The sequence below is a fragment of the Drosophila subobscura genome, chromosome E (genome assembly GCF_008121235.1).
Source record: "Drosophila subobscura isolate 14011-0131.10 chromosome E, UCBerk_Dsub_1.0, whole genome shotgun sequence".
Lineage (NCBI taxonomy): Eukaryota > Metazoa > Arthropoda > Insecta > Diptera > Drosophilidae > Drosophila > Drosophila subobscura.
Genome location: NC_048531.1, coordinates 7945944 through 7964973, shown reverse-complemented (window position 1 = coordinate 7964973; position 19030 = coordinate 7945944). Strand labels below are relative to the sequence as shown.

General features: G+C 49.2%; 1 protein-coding gene across 13 annotated transcripts in view; it reads right to left on the bottom strand.

The window, feature by feature from the left end:
• Positions 1-279: 279 nt before the first annotated feature.
• LOC117891763 (SH3 and multiple ankyrin repeat domains protein 1) overlaps positions 280-19030 on the bottom strand; it is a 62931-nt gene continuing 44180 nt past the window's right edge. For 4 of the 13 annotated variants that reach the window (XM_034797386.1, XM_034797387.1, XM_034797388.1 and 1 more), the window contains 9 exons: positions 9488-9613; positions 9084-9415; positions 8851-9019; positions 8321-8515; positions 8049-8115; positions 6379-6831; positions 5230-5851; positions 3144-5165; positions 280-3074 (listed from right to left, as the gene is read on the bottom strand). In XM_034797386.1, the coding sequence (XP_034653277.1) occupies positions 1403-3074; positions 3144-5165; positions 5230-5851; positions 6379-6831; positions 8049-8115; positions 8321-8515; positions 8851-9019; positions 9084-9415; positions 9488-9613 (5658 nt within the window). In that variant the 3' untranslated portion in view covers positions 280-1402. The remainder of the gene's footprint in view (positions 3075-3143; positions 5166-5229; positions 5852-6378; positions 6832-8048; positions 8116-8320; positions 8516-8850; positions 9020-9083; positions 9416-9487; positions 9614-19030) is intronic. The other 9 variants (XM_034797393.1, XM_034797394.1, XM_034797391.1 and 6 more) reach the window with 7 other exon arrangements.

Genomic DNA, 19030 nt, shown 5'->3' with positions numbered 1-19030 from the left:
GTATGAATTATGCAATAAAATCAGCCTTAGTTATAATAAATGTTACTCGTGAAAACGCATTCTATAAGATTGGGTTGCCTATGACAATATTTGCGTTAAGCGCTGGCAAACATTTGAGAACCTCTTTCAATATAATACGTTACTTAAATCCGTCGTGTTCTCTTTTTCATAATACTTCGGCAAGTTTAAGGGGTTTTTCTATAAAAAACAAGTGTACAAAAAATCGTTTAAAAGTAAAAATCTGTAAATTTTACTAGCAAAAATTTACGTTTTGTATTCGTTTTCGATTTCCAATATGCTTTTAGTTTTTGTTTTCGTTTTGGGTTATGAAATTTGCCGCGTATGGAATATCGTGTTATATACTCGCATATTCATGTTTAAAAACATTATAAGTTTTAGTATATGTTTAGTATTTAGTTTAGTTGACTTGACTTGACTGGATATTCGGCTAAATGCTCAAATTCAAATATTATTGTTACTCGGTGCAACTTCTATCGTATTGTATTCTCCTTTACTTTCCTTTAGGCATATGTAAGTATATAAAACCTACGCTAGTTGTGTATTGGATTAATAATGTTAATGTCGCTTAAATGTTTTGTGCACTAGTCGAACACGAACACGAACACGAATGATCAATGGATGGATACTGAAGAAATGAACTTGCCCTGGCGGCCCCCTACATTACGAACTAAATCGGTTATTTTATGCATATTTGTATGTCAGTATGTATGCATGTGTGTTTATAGTTATTTCTATGGGGACATTTCATTGAAATTGTGCAGATCGAAAGCAAACCAAAGAAACGAAATACATTCAGTTCGATTCAGTTTGTTTTCAATGGTTGGAAAAGGAGTGCGATTGGTTTTTGTGACTAACATAATAAAATATTGCATACGTACATTGCATCCTGCACTTGCTCTGTCATTAGATTAGAAATATTGTTGTTTAGTTGCTGGTCTCGGTCAGCCTACATAAATGTATATCACACGCAATAAATATAATAAATGTAATTTAAGATTGTGTTTCGTTTAGTTTCCTGCGTTTCCTTGGGCAAATTGGAGACACATGAACATAATCTCTGCCTCTAGTTCTACAATTTCTGAATTTATAATTACTTTCTTGTGGGTTTAGCGCTTTGAACTTGAATGTTGTGTATTTGCTTGAAATATACAGAAGTAGCAACGATTGGTTTTGTATCCGAAACGGATTCATTGCTATTCCTGCTGTGCCCCTTATGTGTGTTTGCTTAATGCTCTACTTGTGGCGTCTTTCATCGGTTGCAGGCAGCCGCTGCTATTCGTTGTGAATGGCAATGACTGTTGACTAACTCTAATTAACGAATTAACGATTTGGCAAATGTTTGATTTGATTCCCGCAGCTCCTGCAGCTCTCACAGCCCAGCCTAGTGCAGTCTATGGTGATTGGCCTTGGGCATGGAGCCAACGATGCGCACACGTCCCAAGGTGCCCACCGCTCCAGCTCCAGCACCACCAGACAGACGCTGGTGGTGGTGCAGCATCTGTTGTTGCTGCTGCTGTTGTTGTTGTTGCTGCTGTTGCTGTTGAAGCTGCTGCAGTTGTTGCTGCTGCAATTGCTGCTGTTGCTGTTGCTGTTGCTGGAGTTGATGCTGCTGGAGTTGCTGCTGCTGCTGATTTTGATGCTGCTGAGGATGGTATTGGCTGCCAGGCAGATGGGGCTGCGACTGCGGCGCGTGCTTGGCATCGTTACAATCGCAGAACTGCGGCGGTGGCGCCAGGACCAAGTTCTCGGTGCATAGCTGCATATTGTTGTTGCCAGGCTGCGCCACAGCCGCTCCGCCCGGCACACCAGCAACAGCACCAGAGGCAACAGCTACCAACTGTCCGCTGGGCAATACGCCCACAATATGCGTGGCCATCTGCTGCTGTTGTTGGATCTGCTGCTGTTGCTGCTGCTGCTGCAGCTGGAGCTGGTGCGGATGAGGATGTGGATGCTGACGTTGCAGTGTGTGCTGTGAAGGCTCACCATCGCTGTCGGCCTCTAAGGGCGGCGGTAACTGCATCAGCGAGACGGCCGAGGTGCGAGTCACGCCCCGCTGCATGGCAATGGCCGCTGCCTGCTTGCGGGTGAGCGAGTTGTGCCGCTGGAATGCCTTAGCAGGCGGCGAGGGACTCAATTCTCCGTCGTCGTCCTCTAGGTCGGAACGCTGCTCCATCTCCGATTCGTGGCCGCTGTTTCCCTTGTGCAACTGCTGCTGATGCTTGGCCACCAAGGCGGCCGTGTTGCTAGCTCCCCCGGCGGCGGCTGCCTTCGCCTTGAGGATCTGCTGAAGATGTTGCTGGTGGGCCAGCTGCTGCTGCTGTTGCTGCAGAATCTGCTGCTGCGTGGCAATCAATTTCTGGTTGGGATTAGCCTGCTGTTGCAGTTGCTGCTGCTGCTGCTGCTGATGGTGATGCACGTTGGGTATGCGTCCCAGAACCTGCGGACTCATCACTGATGTGGCATTGTTGCCGCCAAGAGCTTTCATGTTGATGTTGCTGGCCATTGTGGCCACTGTTGCTGTCGGCTTGCTGCCGAGCTGCTGCTGCTGTTGCTGTTGTTGCTGCTGTTGTATAGCGGGAGCGTGCTGCTGTTGCACCAACTGCTTGACAGTCAGCGTTGTGGTGGCTGCTCCTGCACTTGCTCCTCCTATGCTGATTGTGGTCTTGGCCATGGGCTTGCTGCTGGTCATGGGCTGATCGGGTATAGTCTTCGGCTCCTCCACAATGGTCACTGTCGGCTTCTTCTTGATGGTGTCTGTGGGCTTCGCAGCTACAGATGCTGCTCCTGCTGCTGCTCCTGCTATGGCCATCAAACCTTCTTGATCGTTTCCTACCACCGAGCTGCTAGTGTCACACTCGTCTTCGCCTGGACCTGCTACTGGGTGTGGTTGTGGCTGCTGTTGCACCTGCTGCTGTTGTTGCTCCTCCTCTGACTTCTTTGCGAAGCCGTTGGGCGATGACTTGGAGGTCTTGAGATTGCTGCGTATGCGTTGTATCTCCTCCACCGACAACGAATGCGAGATGGACGCACTGCCAGAGTTTGAGCTGCTGCCACTGTGGGGGGAGACGAGACAGAAGGATCGATTAGAACATGGCGATAGCACACCGCTGACTTGGGCTTACCTGGCCTGACTGTTGCCGCTGGTCTCTGGCACATCGAACAGGGCTATCTTCTCGTTGAGTTTCGTGTTGCGCGCCACCAAAATTGAGTTCTCGTCCTCCCCATCCGACTCGCTGCAGCTATAGTCCGGCTCTGGTATGGGTGGTGCTCCACCTCCACCTCCACTGGCACTTCCATTTCCATTCTGTGCTGCTTGCTGAACTGCAACAGGCGCTGGCTGAAATTGTGACTGTGGTGGCGGTGGTGCAGGCGGGGACTGGGGTGAAGGCTGTTGTTGCTGTTGCTGCTGCTGCACTTGCACCTGAGGCGCCGCATAGTGGGAGGCGGGCACTCCAGTGGGCTGCTGTGGCTGCTGTTGTTGTTGTTGTTGTTGCTGAGGACGCATCTGTGTGGGAGCTGCATACTGGGAACTGACCTGGTGCTGTGCCTGTGGCTGCTGTGGCTGCTGTTGCTGCTGCTGTGAGCTCGCGGAGGTCTCCTGGGGCGGCTTCTCTTGCGCTTGGCGCAGCTTCCAGGCCATCACGTTGCGCAGCTCCTGGGGCGAGGCATAGATCTTGGCGTTGGCCGAGGGATTGAAGCTGCTCTGGACGCCATCGATGGCCGCACTGGTCACGGCATCGTTCTCGGCCCGCTTCTTCAGCTTCTGCTGCAGGGAGACGGTGCTCTCGTACTCCGAGACGCTGCTTCGGGTCTCCACCTTGACCACCTGGCCGACAGGCGGTGGCGGTGGGGGATGATTGGGTGGGGGAAGCACTTGTCCGGCTCCGCCCTTGCCCTCCATGGTGTTCAGACGCTGCAGCGAAGCGTGCAGCGTGGCCACATCGTCCTGCGAGTGATGACCCTTGCCGGCCGCCTGCCAGATGGACGACACTGAGCCGTGCAGCTGGGCACCGTGCAGATCGGGCGTCGAGTGGAATCGCTTCAAGTCGCGTCCCCCAGCGCCGCCCACTAAACCAGCTCCACCCACTGTGGGCGTGGCCACTGGCTTGCCACGCAACGTACCGTTGCCAGTGCCGATGATGCCGCCATGCTTGCTCCTGGCCGTCTTGCGCTTCATTTCCGCCACACTGCCGTAGACCAGGGGTCCGCTCCGCATGGGGGATCCGTTCGTGGCGGGCGGCGTGGCCGCGCCACTGTCTGTGCCGGACTGGAACCGGGAGCTGGTCATCATGGTCGCATAGCGGCTGGCATTGGCGGCGCTGCCATCGCCCTGCTGCCGCTGGAACAGCTCCTCCAGCTCGGCGGCCGTAATCCGACTGGACGTGGGACGAGCCTTGATGCTGGCCGTGCGCAGCTGGACGGGGGTGCCGGGTCCCGTCTGATTGTTGTTGCCATTTCCATTGCCGTTCCCGTTGCCGTTGCTTGTGGACGCCGACGCCGCTATAGACGTGGCAATGGACTCCACCGAATTGGACTTGGTGTGCGGCACATCGTCCTCCTTCTCGCCGCCGTTTTCGAGGCCAGCCACCATGGACTTGGCCCTGGCACGACCCACGCTCAGCGTCGTCTTGGGGTCCCTTCGCGGCGGCATGGGTGCCATCCGCACACTGCCCCCGGCCGAGGAGCCGCCATGGCTGCCCGGTCCCATTGACATCTTGCGTGGCAGCGTGGCGCACTGGCGGTGCGAAGTCTGCGGTGTGCTCGGACCACTCGACAAGTGCTGGCTGCCTGCCCTGGCCCCGCTGGGCAGATACTGGACAGTGGCCTGCATCTGGTGGGGGAACTGCGGCGATATCACCGTCATATTGACCAGGGCACCCGCCGAGCGGATCATCTCCACCACCTGCTCGTGCGAGGCGGCGCTCACGTCCTCCCCGTTGATGGTCAGCAGGAAGTCGCCCGGCCGCAGTCCGGCCATGTCCGCCACACCGCCCGGATCCACGTCGTCCAAGTACTGCAGAGCCGGAAAACGCTCCGAGGGTCGCAGCTGCATCAGCTGGGAGCTGGCCTTGGCCCCACGCAAAATGAAGCCGAAGCCGCGCTTGGCACGGTGCAGCACCACCGATCGTGGGGCATTGTAGGCGCTACAAAGAGACAGGGATTATTTATGATATTGGATTCGATTTTGGGGTTTCTGCATCTTCATACCTCTTCTTGATACGCGGCGCCGTGGCGCTGCTGTACTGTCCAATGGAGTTGTTGTTGTTGCTAGGGGCTCCAGCTCCGCCGTTGCTCTCTGCTTGCTGCTGCTGCTGCTGGGACTGTGACTGGGGCTGCTGGCAGGAGCCGTTGCTGGTCATCGAGAGCGAGGGCGAGTGGTGGGGCTGCTGCAGCAGGGTGCTCGAGCTGCCCGAGTGGCCGCCAAGGCTGAGCTGTGGCGATCCCTGGTACGAGGCGGAGGAGGATGGCTGCTGCTGCTGTTGGGGCTGAAGCGGAGCCTGCTGGGGAGCGGGCATGCCCGTGCTGGCGGTCATCACATTGGTGATGTGCTTCTGCCGCAGATTGACCTCCTGGACGCAGTCGGCGGGGAAGAAGCCCGACTGATTGGTGCCCCTGACATAGCCCTCGAGGAGGCCGCAGTCGGTGCTGCCCACCACCTCGATGACGTCGCCGGGCTGCAGTCGGATGTGGCCCACTGTGTTGCCGACATACGGCTCCATGCACACCACAGTGGTGCTGGGGTGTCCAATCGAGCAGGCGGCCGAGTCCGAGTTGGTGCCCACACCCGACGAGTCGCTGATGATGTCGCTCGTATCGCCCAGCGATTTGTCTGTGCGGGTGGAAGTCAAGGGCAGAATGAGAGTCAGTTTGTTGGTCAGAGTGTGGGTCAGAGTGGATGCCACTCATTCGAACACATTTGCGAACAGTCTCTGGCAAGCGGTTGCAGAATGTGGCTAAGAGATGCTCAGAGATGTGGAACTGTTGTGTGAATAATTCGAGTGAACGAGTGAATGAAATGCGAATGAATCAGAGGAACAGTGGATCAACTGTTCAGTCACAGATCACAGAGGATCACAGGGTTTCCCGCTGGAGTGGGACATTCAAATGAGGATTCGTATAAATAAATATCAACATGCAAAAATCTACTAAGAAATGCATGCCCACAATATACGAGTAGTAATATTTATCATAAAAGAAATGGAATGGAGTACATACTTAGCCGCTCGTTGTGGTTTTGATTTATGTTTTATGTACAGAGTAATTTTCCTTACACGAAACTCTTTATAATTAAGAAACTCAACTTAAACTTAAACTTAAAATGCAAATCAAATGAAAGGCAGCAAATGATGGGATTACCTGTCACAATGCTGATGTCGTCCTCGTGTGAACGGTGTCCCGAGGAGCCCTCGGAGAGGCTGGAGCTGGCCGAGCTGTAGGCGCCCAGCATATGCTCCGAGGGGCATGGCGAGGGCGGACCGTGCAGCTGCAACTGATGCAGCTGAAGCTGGTGCTGGTGTTGGTGCTGGTGGTGCAGATGATGTGGATTGCTGGGATGGTTCTGTTGGTGTTGATGCTGTTGCTGCTGGTGGTTCTGATGCATCATCATCATCATCAGACCCCCACCGCCAACACTGCCGTTGACGGTGCCACTGCCACTGCCACTTCCGATGCCATTGCCATTGATCATTGCACCACCAAGACCACCGCCAGCCGCAGCCAGCAGAGCTGCACCGGCGGCCCCATTGGCGCTCAGCCAACCGATGCCCGAGCGCCGCTTTGGATTGTAGCGCGGCGGTCCGCGGAAGGGTACTGTGGTGTAAGGATAGTAAGGATAGTATTCGCTTTATATGTATGTATGTATGTATGTATGTATGTACGGTGAATCATGTAGTGTTTGTGTGTGTGGGAATCGTGGCTGGGGATCCGTCCGAATTAACACCTTCACCTCTCTGTTGGAGAAATGTTGGAGCTCTACTCAATCTATTTCTTGGGATTCTAAGGCGGAGCATCCTTGTGGATTACTTACTTACTCTTACTTACTGGAGCCAAAGGACATGTAATGCACGTACATACATATTTACATATTTACATATGTAGGTACATATTATGTCTGATCTGATGTGAAGGTTGACAAACGACTCTAACAAAGAAAGCATTCGATTAAGGACATTCTAGCAATGTCTTGTCAAAGAACAAACAAACTTCGCTGAGAGACAGAGAGAGAGAGAGAGAGAGCGCAAAACACTAGCAAAAACAAGGAACAAGAACAGCCAAAATGGCTGCAGAGTGAAATGAATGGAATTGAATGGAGTATGGAATATGGAATGGAATGGTACACATATGGTAATGGAAAACTATTTGGATACAGTAACAGTAACGGTAACGGTAAACGGTAACAATTATAGAGCAAATATTATTGGGTATTTATGGGTATTTATCTCAAACAAGCAAATGCAAAATGCAACATACGAAAATGTGTGAATAATTGTAATTTTAGTTGCATTTAAAAGTTAGAACTTGTAAGGAATAATACGCATATTTATTTATTAATAATTATACATGGGACTAATATACATTGATATGAAGGAGGGAGACCTGACTGATGACTGATGACTAATATGAATGAATGAATGAAATGACGAGAGCAGTGCTCAATGGCAGAAGAAAGGAAGGAAACTATACGGATAAGTCCGGCGTGATTGATGGTGAATATATGTATATATTTAAAGATATATGTTATGATATATGTATAATAAGGAATAGATTGAGTAGAGAGTAAACAAATCCAAACAGAGAACTGAGAAACGTGAGAAAAAAGAAAACAAAACAAAACAAAACTGGAAAATGGAAAATGGCAACTGGTTTATCGGCAGCCAGCGCTCCGTTCCATTTGTAATTTCGGAAACTTTGAATATGAATTAAATATATGAATATGATTATGAACATATGAACATCTGTGGCGAGTACACAAGTCGAGTGTTTAAGAGTCAAATGGCGAATGGAACCCTGGAGTGGTGATGACTTACCAATATCCTCCGATTTGTAGTTCTCAATGACTTCGGCCAGCTCCAAGTTGCCAGCTATGACAGCCACCTATAGAAAATAGACATTAGAGGCATTAGATGATCAGCACAGAGCAGGCACGGCACACCCAAAACCAGCAGCAACTAACTAACTTAGAGCTTAATATAATTAAACTTAAATGCTAAACTACAGCAGCAGCAGCAGGAGAAAAAAAAACTACCAACTACTTGTAAATTCCATTCACTAGAGATACATTTTGGGGCTTTTGTTTTACCTGATAGGGAGTTTGGTTGGCAAAGTTCTGGGCACCGCGCTGGGCGCCCCGAAAGAGAAGCATTCGGGCACAAGCCTCTTGGTTGTTGACGGCGCACACATGCAGCGGGCTATTGCCGGACGCATTGCGGCCATCCATGTCAGCACCGTAGAACAGGAGGTGTTCCAAGTGCTGAACCAGCCCGTGCCGGCAGGCCTGTCCCATTCGAACAGTGCGCAAAGGATTCAGATTCAGATGCAGATGCAGGTGCAGAGGCAGTTTGCAGATACAACCCCCGCGGGTTACAAAAGAGTTAGCAAGCGTTTTTTTGTTTTTTTTGTTTGTTTATAGAGTTGAGTTAGAGAGAGAGAAGAGAGAGAGAGTAAACAGAGAGAGAATTCAAATATTAATTGGCATTCAGCAACTTTGGGGCGGGGCAGACACCAGTTTGGAGGGCGACACCAGAGAATCGTTGGACGTGGGAGGGGGCAAGCGTTTGCAGATACAAATCTACGAGACTGGCACGTCTCAATGGACCGCCACCGACTCACCTGATGGACCTCGTTCCAGCCCTGGCTATCCTGGATGCCCAGCGTCGCATGGTCATGGAGCAGGCTCTCCGTGATCTTCGATTCGCACTTTCTGGTGATCGAGATGTAAAGGGGAGTGATGCCACGCCCATCGCGATAGTTGGGCGACGCACCAAGCTCGAGAAGGGTACTGAAAGGGTAGAGCATGATTAGAAAATGGATCGTGGGATCGCATGAGGGTGAGTCTGCCCAACCTGACCGCCTCCAGGGAGTCGTGCTCTACAGCCCGGTGCAGTGCCGTGGTGCCGTCCTTGGTCCGGTAATCCAACAGAGCTCCGCCATTGACCAGAGCAATGAGCACTTTGTTGGGTTTCTTGGCACCGGTCGCCACGCTCAACGGTGTCTCGCCGCTCTCCGAGCAGTGGAAGTTCGGGTCCAGTCCCTTGGCACACATCTTGGCAATCTTCTCCACATGCCCGCCGTTGATGCACTCGAGGAAGCGACGCAGATTGGCACGCGTGTGCAGCGCCTTCAGCTGGCGCTCGTCCAGGGTCAGCATTTTGTATACGCGTCGCTTGTACTTGAGCTGCACACGGAAAGGATAGAAACAAAAAGAAAGGATGAACATTTGTAGGAGGCAAAGACACACTCAACTCACCTCCAAGTAGCCGACGGGCCCGTTGAATGGATAGTCGCCCAGCCGACGCTCTTCATCCAGAAACTTTCCCGCCTTCCCGTTCGAGGGCGGTGCAAAGAGGCCGTAGTTGAAGCTCTCCTTCAGTTCCTGCAACAACCAAAACAAAAGTGTTAGTGGAGGTGTAAATGTGCGAGTGTGTTTGGATGTTTCTCTGTGCGAATCAGAAGCTCCATTCACGTGGCTCAAGTCGTGTGCAAGAGTCGCACAAAGGACTTCCGGCTTGCCAATGGGCGAACTTGCTTCTCATTTATGTACTACGAGTACAATACATATGTGCAAAGGTATGTGTTTTGTTTGCTTCCTGTTCAGAGAATCCTTCACAATGTGCCCGCTAATGAGACAGGAGTGTGACTGGAGCGCCATCTAGCGACTGCTTGCTGCAAGCCTCCACCTTCTCTTCCGGGAGCAGAGCGGCAGAGACTTTCATAATTTACCGTTGCCTTTAAGTGGCAATTTCTTGTTTTAATTAAACAAAAAAAAGAGTGAGAGATAGAGAGAGAGAACTCTCCCTGCCGTTACTCTTCCCTGCGTGGAGTGTATAACGGGCTTGGCATTGCTTCTCTGCCACTGCATTAATTATGCAAACTGCGTGTGTGCTCTTCTCGTTGGGCTCTACGCCCCCTCAAGTGGCAAGTGTGGCAAGTGCCCCTGGGCATTGAGAGGCAGGCGGTGTGCATGTTGTCTCATAATGTGCCAAATGTTGCCATTAGAGAGGAAGTTTCTTTGCAGTTGGGAGTTTCCCCTTTGCCAGTGTTGGTTAATGCATCAGGCACATCATTTATGGGCGACAGTTATTACAATAATAATTACAAATTAAACATAAGAATATAATTTAACGACAGTTCCGAATGGGGAGCACTTTTATGCGGTAGTTGTACATTTATTCATCCATTGCTTTTTTTTCCTATTTATCCTGCTTCAAATTTTCATTGGAATACACTCAATCATCTCTTCAACCTGCACTTTAGCTGCAGAACTCTAAGAACCAGTTAAGTAGTGAGTCTCCATCTCTTAGTTGATGCAGTTTCGCTTGCCAGTCACGTAACCCGCTACTTTGTTGAGATAGTTGTATCCCAGAGATCTGGGGGGAAAATCCACCACAATCCACCCCTTGGCCGCATAAATGTGTATGTATCAACCGCACAAACTAACACGCCCCCCAAAAGTAGCAGTAAACCCCGTCCCTTAGTGCATACTCACCCTCTGCCTTCACAAAACAACAAAACACGTTAACTGCTTTGCGCCAAATGGTTTTTATGGCGCCACCCCATGCCATGCCCATCCCTTTTCCCTCTCCCTTCCTCTTTCCTTTCGAAATCACACCCATCTGTGTCTCCGTCTCCTTCTCAGTACGAGTCTCAGTCTCAGTCATGCACATGCAAATTGCAGACACGTCGCTGCCCTAGACCCCCAATGAGAAGGGAATACGCGTACACGCCGCCTGCCCTCAGGCTGCCACGGGTCTAGGGAGTGGTCCAACTTTCGGCATTCGGGGGTTGCCCTGCCCCACCCTTTCTTACCCTGCTCCAAGTTCTACCCTGTCGTGGCAGCCAGGATCTGGGGGTATGTGGCTCAAAGTCAAGTTGTTTGCGCAAATTGCAATTTTATGAGTTCTGATTTCGATTTTGCAATCCGTAAGACGGCTCATAAAAAAACATCCACGTTCAGGGGCACAGGGTTGGGGTTCAATCTTTGTAATCCGAGGTAGCCCATTTCCTGGCCGTGTCCCCCTCCCTGCTGGAAGCTGTTGCAAAAGTAATTTAGAACTTTTTGGGTTTAAAACACTTTTCAAACAGTTTTTCCCATTTTTCTTACCAGTTTTAGGGGGTGGGGATAAATTCTGTTCTGCCACAAAGTGGGGCAGGGCATGCGGAATGTGTATACCATGCATTCCATGGGGAGTGCCAAGGGGGAGGTATTTCTCCATAAATCATTGCGAAATTGCAACTGCATCGGGCATGCAACATAACCACTGGACGGGCACCCAATGCATCGCGAAGGACCATTCATGGAAATTTCCATTCAATGCAGTTTGAGCAGTTTGAGAGTGGAGTTTTTTTGCGCGCTTGACAGTTTGAGAGACACTTTATTGCAGGTATAGCGGAACTTTTGCACAGTGTGAGCATCGCACAGTTGGACGGAAACTGGGCAGCAGATGAGTGTCAAGCTCCTCTCTCTCTCTCTCTGCGATAATAGAATCCAAAGTAAATGTCAATGTGATGTTCGCGATGTGCGATGTGCACTTGCCAGCAAATAAGCGACTTCCTGTTCCAATAAGAAGACCCCAAGGCAACCACTTGGCAACAACAACAACAATAGATACCAGCAGCACCAGAAGCAGCAGCAACAACAAAAGAAATCATTGATAAACATTGTCAAACAGTAGTGGATGGATGTGCTTGCGACTTTTTTGTTGCGTCTGTGTTGCTGTTGCTGCATTTGTTTGCCTGTTGATTGAAAGCAACGCTGAGAAACAGAGAGAAACAGAGGGAGGAGAGCGAAGAGAGCGGTAGAGAGCGGAGCACGGAGAGACGCTTAGCAGGTAAGCATAAACAGTGCCAGCAAAAAGTAAATAGCCATGGATAGCCAATGGACTGGACAGCAGCCACCCCAAGCATGGAAGTGGGTCGCCTGCCTCCGATCACTGACCATCTGTTGCTCGAGCTGCTGCCTCTGCTGGTGCTGCTGCCGTCGGTTCTAGTTGTTGTTGTTGTTGTTGCTGCTGTTGCTAGTTGCTGCTGCCTAGTCGTAATCTCATTCTGTGGCAGCAATTAGAGTCGCAACGACATAGCTGTGGCACTGCTTGCACTGTGCTGCAGCTGAAGTCAGGGCTTGAATTTGCTTCGCTTTTTGGCTGCGGCTTTTGTCAAGTCTTTTACACTCGTTCATACATACATTTATGGCCTCATTAGCGTCAGCAAAATTTTCATTTGCTTATTTAATTATTTTATTTAGCTTAAGCATTTCGGTTGGAAATGTTATCCGGCGTTTTGGGAGCTTCTGAATGCGAATGCAGACGGTTTTAGTACGGTACAGTCTCTCATTACCATCCAACCCACAAGGCTCATGCCATGCCCATCACTATCCAACTCGCACTCAAAAGGTATCGAATATCCAAAGATCCACAACAGAATTTGTTGACAAAAATAAAAAAAAAGAAAGGAAAGAGGAGAGTCGAAATGATAACGGAAACAGGCCACAGAGCAGGGAGCAGAGGCTGCACCATGGGCTATAAATGAACAAAAATTGCGCAAAAAAAAGAGGGGACGTGGCTTCTCGCAGCACTCGATCCAATTACCGATTTTGCTTGAACTATCAGCAAATACATATTTAAACACTTGTGCAAATAGACTCGTGCATTTGTTTGAGACAAAAAAGATATCCAATCCATTTTTAGAGCAAATATGGTTTAAAGAACACATTAGCCGCACGGCTGTGTGCGTCAGAGTCCGACCGTCCGAGAATGGGTTTGGGTTTATTTATTCAGATAGAGTCTTTCGCCTTGGGGATGGGGCATAGAAAAGCAAAGAAAAATAAAGCATTCTTTACCTCAGTGCCATTAGGGTTAAATGGGAGAACTTCCTCTACATTAGCTCCAGATTGGAGCTTGGGGAACTTTAAAGAGCAAAAATTCCGTTTCTTTTGTTAGAATGAATTCAAGTTTTGGCACTTCCTTCGCCCATTGTGCAGCGGTCTTTGTTCTGGCACATTCTCCGATTCCGCTGATGCCTCGACTTCTCAAGTTGCAGCCAGCGCCAGCCACAGTCCCAACTTGAAGCTTCAACATCAATTTATGTATTCTTCCAAACACACAGGCAGGCATACGGGCCAAGGCTTTGGCTTTGGGGCTTGGACTTGGTCACATCATCTTATAAGTTTAAAGCTCGTTTGGCCAAAAGGGAGCAGCAGCAGCAGTAACAGAGCAGTAGGAGGAGCTGGAGGATGCCTGTGGTTAGCCACAGAGCCACGTCCCAGCCGGGCAGCAGCCCCCACTTTGAATTGGAGTTTGGAGCCGAACAATGCCTGGCTGTGACTTGAGCCCAAGTTGCGTTCTGGAAACCGGTTGCCCGCCTGGAAATTAGTTTCGTGCTCGATTTTCTTGGCCAATTTCGAGCCACTGGACCTGGCGATGTATTTCTCCGGTGCGGGCACTCTGATCTGGATTGGATCTGGACTGTGCTTTACCCTTTTCTTACCCCTCTAAGTTGACAATCGCATTAATTTGGGTGTTGCACATTAATTTATGCGTGCATTGACTACGGATTTCTGTAATTAATTTCAAGTTGATTGGCTTTTGGCCCTGCATTTTCTCAGTGCACGAAATGGAGCGCTCCCCGCGTTGAGGTCAATGACGTGTTGCCTGCTGACTGCCGCCGCCTGCAGCTGCTTCAAAGTCAAAGCCATTCAGCAAACTTTACAAGCAACATCCCGTCTCAACCCAACCCATCCCAACCCAACCCATCGCATTCGATCCCATCGTAGGCCGAGTGGGAACCCTTAAGTCTCTGCTGCTCCTTGTACAGCTTTTGGTTATCATATAAAGTAGTCGTCGCAGAGGGGGAACAGCGCCGGAGCTGGGAGCTCCTCCTCTGTTTCGAAACTAGTTTCGTTTCGCTACATTTTTCGTGGGCAAAAGTGCGCCTCTTTTGGCCTGTCTGTCTGTCTGTTGGCGGTGCCCAAGATGTTTGTCTTGTCATGCCCACCTACAGCACCAGCATCAGAAACAGCAACAGATTCGGTTCTAGCCAAAGGAGAACTAGAGCTAGCACAGCCGAAGATGTGGCCTGCTGGAGCTCTCTGTGGCTGTGCAGATTGTTCGCCTGGCTGCAGAGGGCTTCGTCTTCTCGCTGCAGAAGAAAGTGTTGAAGTTGAAGACTTCTTTTGGGTTGCCGCTGACTGAACATTTATCTGAGTCAAGTGCATTGAACTTCTCTGCGTCTCTGCAGCATGCTTGCCTCCATCGAGGGGGCGTGGCAGCAGCACATCGTTACGCCCATCAGCCATTCATATTTCTTACACTTTGCTGCATTTAGACAAACAGGCCAGGAATGGCAGGGATGCTAAAGGAATGCTACGCGAGTACTCGAGTACCAGCACTAGGACTAGGCACAAAGGAACATTCGACAGACAGCGTCGAAAGGTGAACTAAGAGCACAAATTGCTGGAATTTAGTTGCAGTCAAAGGATGTGGATGTGGACGTGCCTCACAGTAGATGCATCAGCGAGGGGCAGAGAGATATGCGGCAGGCAGCATAAAACTGTGAGTGCAGGTGACAGGCATTTGCAATAAAACTTCTGCAAAACAGCAGAGGAATGGGAAACGCTGCTGCTGCTGAAGACTAGCGGAAGAGAAAGGAGACGAGACCTTTCAGAGTTTAACCGTTGACAATGTTGCACGGAATGTGGCAGTATTCCTCCCCCTCCAAAGAGAGCTTCCAAAATCCCAAGCCAAGCCAAGCCACAGCTAAGGCCAGTAACCATGACAGAATCTCTTGTTGCAAAGATATTTTCATGTCGCCGGCAATGTTATGCTTCGTCTCCTTGTTGCATGACGGCGGGGGTGGTGCTAGTGGCGGGTTCCGGTTCCCAGCATGCCAGACTTCCACCTACATAGTTCTCCAAGTAGCGGAAGAATTAGTCCATTCGAGACTTGCATCAGAGGAGATCGTCTGCTGCTTAAAGCTTGTGCAGTACAGTTAACTTTCAACTGTACAGTTTGATAAGCAGTAGAAAATCATTCTAGGGCGAGCAGCCATAGAGTATCTATAATTTTACATTCAGTAAATGCCAGAAACCTAAACAAATTCCACACACAAAACCCGGGGAAAATCAATATTTATATAGAAACAAGACCCCAAGGAAGGCCCATGAGACCAGCAGCAGCACCAGCACCAGCAACAACAAACAAAAACAAGCAAAAGCAGACATTAAAAACAAAAACCCGACAGAGAACATATGTATGTATGTGCATATGTATGTACATATGTACATCCATCTGCAATATTCCCGTACCCGATTATGACTGGGATAAGTAGACTCCTCTGTATGCTGCTCTCCCCATGCCATCCCATCCCTTCCCCTTTCCTCCTGCTGTCTGGGCAGAAACATGCGACAAATTCTGATGGGGCAGGGCACCTGCAACGGTGGTGAGTGTAAAGGGTCTTCCAAGTATTCCTCGTTGGCGTTTTCTTAGCTCCCGCTGGGGGTTAAAGAACGGTGGAAATGCTTTCAAGCATTTTTTCATATTCATCTACACAGTAAGCCATCGTGGAGCTCAGGGAAGGGAAGGGAGCAACGAAAGAGTGTGGCTGGCAAACAACAACAAAATAAGCATAAACAAAGACCAGAGAGAGAGAGAGAGAGGGAGAGCGCAAAAATGTAAACCGCAACGAACATAGGATACACTTAAGTAAATATTACTATGACACGAGATTCTTATGGCACCCACGCTTCCGTCAAACAATTCTTGAAACTCTGCTACAAAAGAGACTCAAATGTATGAAATTTAGCAACTCAAAAGAGACTTTTTCAAGCCCTCCGTCTAAGCATTCATCGGTATTTATGAGTTTCCTTAAGATTCCGTTGCATCCATTGGATCAGATCTATTTGTGACGCAAAATCCGATACATGTACCAATTCGAGTTCTCCGTTTTGGGGAAAAGGTGCTGGAAAAAGTTCTGAAAAATCCATTTGGGAGTGCATTTTGCATTAGCACCTGGTGCAAGAGCAGAAATTAGCAAGGGAACATGAGCCTGCCCAGTGAAAGGCCTCAAAGAGGCCACCACTGTCGACTCTCCATTGTCCATTTCCATTTGTATGTCAAAGTCATTCCATTCCATCCCGTTGGTCAATGTAGAACAATACAATGCGCCACTAAGCGATACACGACACACGACAGACGTCGACACACAACACACGACAGACAGGCAAGAGCGAGGCCTGATAATGATAATGACAAATGCAATCATGATCATGATGACCATGAGTCGCCTCGGACATGCGCAACGTGTCCAAGTCCAGTGATCATTTTCTTTCACTGACCATTTGCTTGGAGCACTCAAATCGCTAATCGATTTGATGCCAAACGTGCGCTCCGATCCGATCGCGGTTCCAATCCAATCGATCCGATCCGCATTGGGCCAAGCATTTCACCCATTTGTTCTGGCCACTTTCTTTCGAACGTTCTCTCCTCTCTCTCTCTCTCTCTCTCTCTATTTGCCAGGGTAATTTATGTCAGGCACAGGGGGGTGTGCTCTCCAGCTCTCCACCACGTAATTGTCATCCACCTTTCAACAGTGGATTCCTTTGGTTTCGTTTGAGCAAACCTCTAAAGCAATTTGGGCATTAATTCCATTATGGCCAGACTGTGTGGAATTACTGTGGGTTTTTCCACATCCCCACCACCATTCAGGCTGCCCGTTTCTGCCCCACTTTGGTCAGAACAAGGGAGGGCTACCCAAACTAACAACCCTCACACAAAAAGTGAATGAAAATGAAACAATTTTAATGCAGGAAGGAGAAAAAAACAAATATACTGAAGGATGGCGCATTCTCATTCTTCTATTTGGATGACAAAAACCAACTCAATGGACATTTATTTGCTTAACTTTTCGTTTGAGCACAAGAATTTTCATCTAAATTCAAAAACTAAACCATTTTCATTCTTCAGTGCCTTTGATTCCCTTCGAAACCAACAATAAATACAGAGCAACCATCCAAGCCATCCACGTGCCCATTGACCCCTTTCTAGATTTACTTTCGGAGCGGACCGGATCAGACCATAGCCATAGCCCCTCTGTGTCCGTGTCCGTGTCAGAGTCCATGTCCGCTAGCGATGCTGGCAGACATTCGCCCAATCAATGCAACACCGAGCGGACAAATGGACAAACGGCCAAGCAAACTGGCAACAAACTGACTGGCAAACAAGTTGGCAAACAAACTTCCGTCTCAGTGCGCCTCGACACGTTGCAGGCAGTAAGCGGCAAGCGGCATGCGGCACGAGGCATGTTCTGACTGATGTGATGTGCTGCTTGTGCTAGCTCCATGCAGCCTACTGCTGGAAGCTTCATGTGACCCAAATAGACTCCAATCGGTCAACAGTTGGCAGCCACAGGAAAGAAAGCGCAACAAAGGTGTACAGAGAGGCAGCCGCAATGGGGCACTGCCGCAATTAGCCGAGTGGCTGCGAGTTGTCACCTGAAACTGAAAAAATCAACATCAGATGACAGCTCGGGGCTGTCTGTTGAGCCTCTGAAGCCCTTCGGTCTCTAATCGAATGATCAAAACAGATCATCGGATCCAATCAAAACAGATGAGACCTTCCCATTCGTATTGTGTGGCAGTGGCACTCAACTTGGCCATCAACTGAGGCATAAATATATTATTGAAGATTACAAAACCAGTCGAGTAATAAGTAAATGAATGAAAGTCAAAGCTTGTTATGCAGAAAAAGTTGCGTCCCGTTTGTTATTTCGTTTGCTTCACACGAAAGTCCCGTATTTTCAGAGAGCGCCTCTCCCGCTTGCAAGCAGTGCATTGTTATTGTTTTTGCAGAGAGAGAGAGAGCAATGGAATGAACGAATTGGGAGAGAGAGCGTGCGGAGGAAACGATTGGCAATAAGTACAACAACAAGATGCTGCTACCTGCGCTCGTGGCGAAATACAAACAAACAGAGATGTAAGAACGGGAGTCCATTTGGTGGTCTATTTCTGATATTTATAACTTAAAGCGTAGCATCTGAATGCTGAATGCCCTGCAATACAAATCCAATCTACCCAGTGCAAATCTATCCGTCAGCGCAGCAATTAACGTGAGAATGCGGCAAATGGGAGCTCACTTCAAATCGTTTCCACTCCATAAATAAAATCGCTAAAACTCTGAAGTCTTTTTGCAATTGCTTCAGTTTCAGTTTCAGGTGTGAATTGTGCGGGTGGCGGGTGGTGGAGTCAAGGAATTGCAGCAATATTTTTAGACTATTCCGCCACACATGGCCCACTGGCTGATAAAATCCAGCTGCTGGCCAAGTGTGAAAAACAACAGAGATACGATATGGAGAGACGGAAATATGTAAAGGAAACTAGTCTAGTCGAAACAGCTGCAATAACTGTCAACCATTGACAGGTTTTGTTTTCCTATTTTTTTTTTGGTTAATTTGCTAGAGTTCCATTAGACAGAGGCAGGAGTTTACGTACGTAATGCACGGCTCATGCTACATATTTGCCTTGTGCTCTTCTCTCGATTTGAATGTTAGTGCCAGCAGCAGCAGCTTACGGTAAATGGAGGCAAAAAGGGTGCCCACAAATGGTAAAAGCAACTAGAGTACGAAAATTTATGCAGCAGCAGCAGCAGTAGCAGCAAAGTTTCCAGTTGCTGCCGTTTCCTCCGCCATGAATGCCGTTGCAAAAACTGACCGCAGCCATATTTGACAACGGAACGTGCTCGGGCAGCATCTGAGCTCTGCCCGTTCTCCGCACTTCGCTCCGTTCTCGTTCTGGTTGCTCCCA